This window comes from Chenopodium quinoa, unplaced genomic scaffold (assembly GCF_001683475.1).
Source record: "Chenopodium quinoa cultivar QQ74 unplaced genomic scaffold, ASM168347v1, whole genome shotgun sequence".
NCBI classification, from domain to species: Eukaryota; Viridiplantae; Streptophyta; class Magnoliopsida; order Caryophyllales; family Amaranthaceae; genus Chenopodium; species Chenopodium quinoa.
This window is the reverse complement of record NW_018743575.1, coordinates 1,154,937-1,165,903: the sequence shown is the minus strand read 5'-3', so window position 1 is coordinate 1,165,903 and position 10,967 is coordinate 1,154,937. Positions and strand designations below refer to the sequence as shown.

Below are 10,967 nucleotides of genomic sequence, written 5' to 3'. Positions count from 1 at the left end.
GGCTTCCATTTGAGAAGAAAGAATTAAAAAGGAAAGAGTATATATATATATAGTTATGAAGCATTTCGAGGTAAATGTTGAAGGAGTGATCATAGCTTACTAAAGAACGAAGATGTATCAGGATTTGGTATTTTTTTTTATGTGATCGAAAAATGACAGTAGAGAAGGATGATAAATATATTTATAAATTAATCTTGATGGTAGGTATCAGTCTAGAAGGTTTTTGGGATAGGATCAAAATTTGAAATTAAAACTGATTTTGTTACTAGCCTTTATCTGTGAAATCATTTATGACAATTTTTTTTTTCAGTTTTCAAAATAAGCTTCTGTAAATTATCTGAAACCAGTTTCTTTCTTCTTTTTTTTTTTATCCGAAAATGGAAAATAATAATTATAAAATTTATTACTATAACATATAAACTTGAGAATAATTATAAATTTAATAGTTTATACTAGAAAATTCGTTAACTAAAAATACTTAAAAATTTGGGGTATTACATTGACCCTCCATGGGAAGCTAGGAGATGTAACTTTTGAGACCTTAGACGAAGTATATGGTCGTGCAACCCACTTGTATGGGATAAAGAGGAGAGAGATGGAGCATTCTGGAGAGAAAAGGAAGGACCTGGACTCTTTTCACGGGGGTGAAAAGAGGCATAAGGCCAATGGTAACCACCAGGGGAATTCTGGTGATAGGATGGACAACAAAGGGCATTTTGGGAAAGGGAAAGGGGGCCATTCGGCCAATGCTAGAGGAAAAGGGAGCCAAAAGGGTGAGAAGCTCAAAAGAAAGTATTAATGCAAGCGATGTGAGAAGGACCACCTAGGGAAGGACTGTAAAGGGAACCCAATGACTTGTCGTTATTGCTAGAAGTTAGGACACCGTGAGTATAAGTGTTTCAAGAAAGAAGCTGACATTAAGTCAGGGAAGGTGAAATAGTCTAGCTCTCCTACCAAGCCACCCAGTCTAGTGGACCTGCACTTAAAGTTGGAACCAGTAGCAGTGCGGGAGGTGTTTCTAAGGGTCATATGTCCGTGAATGAACAATCGTGAGGCTGAAACTTCTTCTGATGCAGTAATTGGTGTTTTCCTTATAAGTTCCTTGTCTGTGAAATTTTTATTTGATTCGGGTACAACCCATTCTTTTATTTCTAAGAACATAGTTGAAAATCTTGGGTTAGTGAGTCTTGAATTAGTTTCTCTAGATGTGTCTATTCCGTCTGGAGAAGTAAGGAATTGTTTTAAGTTGTTTAAAAGTGTCCCTCTTCCATTTCGAGAGTAGAATTTCAGTCAGATATAAACTAAACATGATGCAAGAGCATCGACACTACTTTTGGTCCATATTCGACAAGTGTTGACTTAACAAGAGCAGATATATTTGGGCTCGATTTGAATTATTTAGATGATTTTCTTCGTATGTGGGATGCGATTTAGGTTGTGTTTATTTTAGTTATTATCTTGTAATTAATCATAGCCTTTCATTTTTGTATGGTCTAGATTTGAAGATGCTTAGAGTTTTATGTCATGTACTAATGCCTCCTTTTAAAAGGAGTTCTTTAATGATGTAAAAACGAGACTTGTTTTACCTATTGAAAATATGGGAGTTTTTCTCTTCATTGAGTTCTTTGTGATTTCTCCTTTGTGGTAAAATCTCAATCTTTATCAAACTTTGTGATTATTGAAATCTATGCTTTCTTCTCTAATCTTTGCCATACTTTGTGTTAGGCTTTGATTAAAACCTTTTTGCATCAAACTTGCTGATTGATGTGATAAAAATTTATCTTTATTATTTGTTCTCTCTCAAATTGCATCTTGAACATTGAAGTTTGGTTGAAATTGGGTTTTTGTTGGCTATTTCATATCAATTTGTTGGTTGTTTCACATCAAAACATATGTAAAATTTAGGTTACTGCAGATTGAATAATGTATTTTTATGTTCAATAATATTTGCAAAAATAAACAATTAATATTTTTTTTAAATAAAACAATGAAACGGGGCATTGCCCGGGCCCAAAAACTAGTTAATTACCCATAAGTCATAACAATTAATTTTTTCATTGTTATATAATTTCCACGACTAATAACAATCTATCACTCATCACAAAAGGCAAACCATCCAGAATTCGAAATTGGATGACGATGTACAAGCAATAGGAGCAACTAATCTTCCTCGGGACCAACAGATACTTATATTCTTCCTCAGGACCATTGTGACAAGTAAAAATCATTAAGTGACAAACTCGAATCATCAATTGCCTCAATTTCATGTCTCTATGCAAACAGACCAAAAAAGAATATACTTCCACTGTTTCTATTTAGTTGACGTGTTTAATTTAGCCACACATATTAAGGAGAGGAGTGAGAATAATAAAGCAAGTGGAGGTACACTAGTAAGTAAAAGTCTTGTATACAATGGGTGTACATTAATTTTATTGTAAAACGACCAGTTTGAGCGTAACTTTAACTATTTATATCGTAACTTTAACTGTTTTGGGGTTTTCCGTGTCCCTCGGGAGAGTTACAATTCCAAGACAGGATTGCGGGCGCCTGTACCTGCAAAACAACAGAGACTCTGGTTGGTTGGAATTCCGCCTCTGACGATCAAGTTGGAACGTGTACGGACAAAGTGAAAAGTGCGGAAAGTAAAGTATCTTCTCGGATTCCGAGATCATTAGTAAATATTTACAATTAATGATTGCTCTAGTTTTTTGTGATTATTTCTGAATGTGTTCCCAGGTGGGAATATCTCCCTATTTATAGGGTATTGGGATGCGTGCCGCCATCCTAGGTTACAAAAACTTAGGAATGGTGGGCTTTCTTGGGAATTGGGCCAAGAAGGCCGTCTTTTTCCCAATGATTGGGGATTCCACGTGTCAGCAGAGGATTGGTTCAGTTTGAACCTCTCTTATGATTTTCTCGGATTCCGAGATCGGGTATTTTCTCTGATGTGATAGAATTGATTGTGTGTAATACATGAACGTGCCCCCCAATTGGGGTAAATCTCCCTATTTATAGGGTCATGGGAATCAATGCCCTTTTCTAGGTCATCCTCAACCTAGGTAAATGGGCTGCGCCGTTTTTTACTCAGGATTTGGGCCTTGAAAACCGCATTTTCCCCTAATGTTTGAGGTGCCACGTGTCAGCTTTGGACCTCTCCTGAGGTGACACATGTCTCCTTCTGATTGTGCTACGTGGCCTGGGTACTTTTACCCAAATCAAATGTTATGCATGTAGAAATGCATAATAAGGGGCATTCATGTAATTACACATATGTACAAATGAATGCATATTCTAGTATCATTGGATGATCAAATAATACTACTGAACATACGGTGATACTACATATGCATATAATGGTATTATATATGCATTTAGTTCTACTAAATTTATGCATAAATAGTATCACTGAAGATTCAAAGCTTAAGAACAATCAGCATGTGGTCCCCCATCACATGAGACAATCTGACCAAAAAATAGGTGGGGTCCACCTACTGACCTCTCTGTTTCTATCTCTCTCCTCTTTTCTCTTTTAACCGCGTGTTTTAGAATATTTTAATCAATGTTATGTATTTACAAATACATAATTTAACATTCTTGCATTACTACTTCCCCAAGCTAAAAAGGTGTCTTATGACTGGATGTCCAATACACGCGTGACACATGTATTGGGTTGCAACGCTTTTTACATTATTTCTCGGGAATTGGCCTTTTCATAGATATTTGGTGTTTTGTGTTAGGGAAATTCGAGGGATTTTAAAGGGAGGAATGTTATGCATGTAGAAATGCATAACAAGGGACATTTATGTAATTATGCATATGTACAAATGAATGCATATTCTGGTATCATTTGATGATCAATAATACCACTGAACATACGATGATGCTATATATACATATAGTGCTATTATATGTGCATTCAGTTGTACTAAATTTATGTATAGATAGTACCACTAAAGATTCAATGGTACTATATAAGCTTTCATTGGAACAATCAGCATAAGGTCCCCCATCACGTGAGACAATCTGACTAAAAAAAATAGGTGGGGTCCACCTACAAACCTGTCTCTTCCTATCTCTCTCTTCTTTTCTCTCTCTACCATGTGTTTTTAGAATATTTTAATCATTGTTATGTATTTACAAATACATAACATTCCTCCATTACTACTTACCCGGGAAATTCACTTATTTCAACTAGTTGGCGGACATGTGTCGTAATACTAATAGGCTAAGCGTTGGCTTCTGGTTGGACTAGGTGGCTTGACTATTTTACCTTAATCAATACTTTAGCTTACACTATAGTATACATGTATAAAATGGACTATATTATAAGATAGTCGTTGGTTTAAATGACTATATAATTCAAGATGACAGTAAATTATAGAATAATGGATTATAATATAAGGGTAGTCTGGTAGATGTTAATAAGAGTATTTTCCGTTCTAATAAATGACCAAAAGGTATACTTTGAATGACAATATAGTTCGGTTTAAACAACAATTATATTAGAAGGTGACAATATAACATAAAACATTGACAAATTATAAGACTCGCTCTTATCAGAGTACATTTCAATTTAAATGAGAATAGCTATAGATCAAATGTGAATATAGTGTGATTTAGTTGACGATATAATATTATAATCTGGCAATTATATAAAATGTTTACAATATTAAATAAGCAGGTAAAATAGGAGTATATTTTTTATTAAATGAATGTGTTAAAGTTAAAGTTAAAGTTATAGTTAAAATAACACAAGAGGTTAAGAGGTTGTGATTTCTAATTTTATAACTTAATGTTTTTATTTTAATAGACCAAGTTTTGGCACGAAAATCAATGTTTTATTTTAAAAAATTAAACTTTTAGTTAAGAGGTTGTGATTTCTAAATTTTGTAACTTAATGGGGTGGTTATTTACCAAAAAAAAAAAAAAAAAGGAAACAAAAGGGTGGTAAATTCAATTTTAGGTGATTCGAGGCGTGGTCATTTACAATTTATCCTATATTAAATGATAATAAAATTTTATCAATTGACAATAAAGATTTATCAAATGACACTAAACATATATTAAATTATAATAAACTTTTATCAAATCAATAAATATATATATATATATATATATATATATATATATATTTATATATATATATATATTTATATATATATATTATTTCAACCCTAAACCCTAAACCTCCTAAACCCCAACCCATATTTCCAAACCCTAGGTAACTTCTTATTGTAAGTTTCAAAATGAAGCATATGGAAAAATCAAGGGTAATTATGAAGATATGAATGGTAATTATGACGATATGTTTACAAGGATAATGAAGATATGCTCTTTTACTATAGATTATAATGAATATATATGGGCAATATATATAATGATAAGTATGTTAAAGGATTTTCACTGACAGAAATATTTATCAGTAAAGGAAGAGTAAAGAAGAAGAGAAAAAGTATGGATAAAGAATCGGTTGCTCTTTTCCTTTTCTTACATTACATAGTTCACAAGATTGTGAACATATTTATAGGCAAACATTGCCATCAAAATACTATACATGATTGTACCTTTGGACAAAGTTTTGTCCATAATAAATGTATGTCATGAGCTACAAGTTATGTGAACTTCACTTAGAGTTCTTTCTCAACACTCCCCCTTGAAGTTCACATGAAATGGGGTATGGGTTGCCTTAAAGAAAAATATTATATGCTTTTATATACTGCCTCGTTAAAAACCTTGTCAGGAAAAACCCATTGGGATAAAAACCTGATCGAAGGAAAAAAGAGTGCAGTGCATATAATACTCCCCCTGATCTCAACATAGTTCACGGAGATGACACATTCCAATTTTGTGAACTAATTGCTCAAATTTCTTAGTAGGAAGTGATTTGACTGAATTTGCTGGATATCTATTTCCTCATCCTTTTGCAGATCATGTGTGAAGAATAGTTTGGGGGATATATGTTTTGTTCTATCTCCCTTAATATATCCCTCGGTTACTTGAGCGATGCATGCTGTATTGTCTTCAAAGATGGTTGTTGGGTTTTCTGTTATTGTTTTCATTCCACACTCCTTTTGGATATTACTAATCATCGACCTCAGCCATACACATTCTCGTCCTGCTTCATAAAGTGCTATCAACTCTGCATGATTTGAGGATGTCGCGGTCAATGTCTGTTTTGTTGATTTCCATGATATTGCTGTGCCGCCATAAGTAAACAAATATCCATTTTGTGACTTGGCATTTTGAGGATCCGATAAGTATCCAGCGTCTGCATATCCAATGAGAGAAGCACCTTGTTTCGGTTCATAATATAAACCAAGGTCTTGTGTCCCTCGTAGGTATCGGAGTAAGTGTCGGACTCCTTTCCAATGTCTGTATGTCGGTGCATTGTTGTACCTGGCTAGCAAGTTCACAGAGAAAGCTATGTCGGGTCTAGTGTTGTTAGCTAAGTACATTAAGGCTCCAATTGCACTTAAGTATGGTACTTCTGGACCCAGAATTTCTTCATTTTCTTCTCGGGGCCTGAATGGATCGTTTTTCATATTCAAAGAACGAACAACCATTGGGAAGTTGATTGGAGTTGCTTTGTCCATGAAAAATCTTTTCAAAACTCTTTCTGTATAGTTTGATTGATGGACAAAAATACCATGACTCAAATGCTCAATTTGCAATCCAAGGCAAAATTTAGTTTTTCCAAGGTCTTTCATCTCAAACTCTTTCATCAAGTATTTTGTAGTTTTCTCAAGTTCATTTGGGGTTCCGATGATATTCAAATCATCAACATAAACTGCAATAATAGCGAATCCTGATTGTGATCGCTTTATGAAAACACAAGGACTAATTTGATTGTTCTTGAACCCTTCTCTCATAAGGTATTCACTGAGACGGTTATACCACATCCTTCCAGATTGTTTCAATCCATAGAGTGCCCTTTTTTGTTTTATGGAAAGTAATTGTCTAGGTTTGTGGTTTTCTGGTAGTTTTAGTCCTTCGGGGACTTTCATGTAAATGTCTGTATCGAGTGACCCATACAAGTACGCAGTCACTACATCCATTAATCGCATTTGCAGTCCTTTTGTGACTGTTAAAATTACCAGAAATCTTAATGTAGTTGCATCAACTACTGGAGAATATGTTTCTTCATAATCGATCCCTGGAATTTGAGAAAATCCTTGGGCTACAAGTCTTGCCTTGTATCTAACTATCTCATTTTTCTCATTACGTTTTCTCACAAATACCCATTTGTATCCAACGGGTTTTACACCTGCTGGTGTAAGAGTTATTTTTCAAAAAACTTCTCGCTTTTCAAGTGACTTCAACTCAGCCAGCATTGCCTCCTCCCACTTTGGCCAATCAATCCTGTGTCGGCATTCTTCCACTGTTCTTGGTTCAACATCATTTTCATCAGACACAATGTCGATTGCGATGGAATTAGCAAATATTTCATCCACGATAACTTCTTTCCTATTCCAATGAGTCTTGGTAGAGACGTAATTCATTGAAATTTCATTGTTATCGATGTTTTGAACATCTTGTTCATTCCCCGTAGGGTTGTCTTCTTGTTCGTCCCCTTTTGGATTATCATCATTTTCTTTTCTTTTATCCACATTTGGTCTTTCTTAACCTTCTAACGGGGAAATATCATTAGTCTCATTTTCTATTCCATCCAATCTTTTCAATTTCCTTGGTTTAGAATCTTTTGAACCAAGTGGTCTCCCACGCTTTCTGCGTGCTTGGGATTCATTCTCAATGGCCTTATTATCAGTTGGGATTTCAATACGGGCAGGGGCATTTTCTGCTGGTATATGTGATTTTGTCACCTTCTTTGTGTCTACAAATGCATCAGGCAATTGGTTTGCAACACTTTGTAAGTGAACAATTTTCTTGACTTCTTGTTCACACATATTTGTTCGTGGGTCTAACATTAACAGTTGTGTTGCATTCCAAATAAGTTCTATTTCTTTCTTGCGTGGGTCCACTTTCTCTCCCCCTAAGGCTGGGAATACTGCTTCATTAAAGTGACAGTCGGCAAATCTAGCCGTAAATAAGTCACCAGTTAATGGTTCAAGATATTTAATTATAGAGGGGGATTCAAACCCAACATAAATTCCCAGCCTTCTTTGTGGACCCATTTTTGTTCGTTGGGGTGGAGCAATGGGAACATATACAGCACAACCAAAGATTTTTAGATGTGAGATATTTGGTTCTCGACCACAAACAAGTTGTAGTGGTGAGAATTTATGATAAGTTGTAGGTCTCAATCTAATTAGTGCTGCTGCATGTATTATAGCATGTCCCCAAGCAGATGATGGCAATTTTGACCTCATTAATAATGGTCGTGCAATCAATTGCAATCTCTTAATTAGTGATTCAGCTAGACCATTTTGTGTGTGAACATGAGCTACTGGGTGTTCAACATCAATTCCGATTGACATACAATAATCATTAAATGTTTGGGATGTAAATTCCCCAGCATTGTCGAGTCTTATTTTCTTTATTGTATGATCTGGGAATTGTGCTCTTAATTTGATAATTTGGGCAAGTAATTTTGCAAAGGCAACATTTCTGCTTGAAAGCAGACTTACATGTGACCATCGTGTAGAAGCATCAATTAAAACCATGAAATATCGAAATGGTCCACATGCTGGATTAATTGGCCTGCAAATATCTCCCTGAATTCTTTCCAAGAATTTTGGAGACTCAATAGCAATTTTGTTCATAGATGGTCTTATTATTAATTTGCCAAGTGAACATGCAGAGCATGTCAATTCATCCGATCGAGGAATTTTGACATTTCTTATTGAATGTCCAATTGAATTTGCTATTATTCTTTGCATCATCCCAGTTGCTGGATGTCCCAATCGATCATGCCATAAAACAATCAAATGTTTGTCATCTAACTTCTGGTTAGGTACCATATTGATTTCCACAGGTCGTATGTTTATATGATATAATCCCGAAGAATATGCTGGCAATTTCTCATAAATGTGTTTCTTGCCAGATTTTCCTGCCGTGAGGCATAAATACTCCTTATGACCTGTTGTCATTGTTTCTAAATGATAGCCATTTTGGCGTACATCTTTAAAGCTTATGAGATTTCTTCGAGATTTACTTGAGTATAAAGCATTATTGATCGTTAATTTTGTTCCATTTGGAAGCATTATACAAGCCTTTCCAGATCCTTCAATTAATTTTGCTGACCCGGAAATAGTATTTACATTTGCCTGAAACAACTTTAGTTGTGAAAAATATTTCCTATCCTTTAAGATAGTGTGTGTTGTTCCACTGTCCATAAGGCATTGATATTCGAAACCAACTTCAGGCATATCCATATCTTCAATAAATATGAGATTAGTTTAGAATAATATCATACAAACTTTTATTGATGATAGAAATTAAAAATACATGACTAGATGTTTTAAAACACAGTACATAACAGAAAATATATTAAAACATAGTGTATATTACATTAGCAGATAGATTATTTAAGCATTGTTATTTTCTCTGAGGATGAAATCATTTCCAATTTCAGCATTGTCCATGAAGAAATCTGACACATCAAGGGTAGGGCAAGGAGCATTTTCTTCATTAACATAATTTGCTTCTGCATTTTTCTCTTTGCCTTTTACAGAAGCTTGGTAAAGGTCTACTAAATGTTTGGTCGTACGACAAGTACGTCCCTAATGCCCTGTCATGCCACATCTGTAACATGTGTCTTTTCCTTTTGAAGGAGTTTGTTTGTGGCTTCCAGATGACTGTCCCTTCTGCTTTTCAAAAATTTTGAAATTACCGTTTCTTTGAAAATTATTTCTACCACGTCCACGGCCTCGTCCGCGATAATTTCCACGGCCTCTTCCACGGCCATTGTAATTTCCACGTCCACCTCTTCGTGTAGCATTTGCCTCGGGTGGATAAGAACTTGTTGCATTTGCCTCATGATGAGTGGCCAAAGACCCAGTTGGTCTAAGATTATGATTTTTCAACAAAAGATCACTATTTTGTTCCGCAACAAGTAATACACTCATTAATTCATTAAACTTTTTAAAACCTCTTTCACGATATTGTTCTTGCAACAGTATGTTGCTTGCATGAAAGGTAGTGAGTGTTTTTTCAATCATCTGTTCATCGGTGACTGGATGATCACAGTATCTCAATATAGATACTATCTCATGCATGGTTGAATTGTAATCAATTATGGATTTGAAATCCTGGAATCGTAAATTTGTCCAGTCAAATAATGCCTTAGGAAGGAGCACCCTTTTGTGGTGTCCAAATCTTTCATTAAGGCAATCCCATAATTCTTTGGGATCTTCAACCATCATGTACTCAGTTTTAAGGCCTTCATGTAAATGATGCCTTAATAACACTAAGGCTTTTGCCTTTTCTTGTTCAGTAACAAGTTTTTCAACCGTTATGGTAAAAGTGGTAGTATCAGTTGTTTGACCAGAGGGACTTTTATTATCTTTAACAATGTGATCCAACCCTTGAGCTTTTAAATTCATCATGGCATCCACTTTCCATTCCAAAAATTTCTTTCCAGATAAATCTAGGATGCTGAATTGTCTTTTCATAAGATCTCCCATTTTAACTACAACAAATCATGTGATGATTAGTTTATAATAATAAATCATATGTACAACACATATGTTTAATTCTTCCATATTTATAGTTTTTTAATGAAACACGTGATAATTAAATTTATTTAACAATAATAAACCATAAATAATATAATTCTTTTCTCCCCCTTGGTTTATTATTGTGAGTAATTATATAATTAGGCAAAAAAAATCATATTAGTCGCATAAATGGCAAAACGACAATAATAACAACAACAACAGTAGTAGTAATTATAATTATAATAATAATAATGGTAATATATAATGATGATTAACAACAAAACAACATAATAAAACAAAAACATGCTTTTAATCTACTAAACCGACAAAATAAACAAACTTCACTTGTAC

General features: G+C 34.4%; 1 protein-coding gene across 1 annotated transcript; it reads right to left on the bottom strand.

Moving 5' to 3' along the window:
• Positions 1 to 9,680: 9,680 nt before the first annotated feature.
• Positions 9,681 to 10,583, bottom strand: LOC110682645. The gene has a single exon (XM_021858980.1). The coding sequence runs from the start codon at positions 10,581 to 10,583 to the stop codon at positions 9,681 to 9,683; it is 903 nt and encodes a 300-aa protein (XP_021714672.1).
• Between the last annotated feature and the right edge of the window lie 384 nt (positions 10,584 to 10,967).

Excerpts from the sequence above, each read along its gene's own strand:
- LOC110682645 (XM_021858980.1), bottom strand. The coding sequence starts at position 10,583 with ATGGGAGATCTTATGAAAAGACAATTCAGCATCCTAGATTTATCTGGA.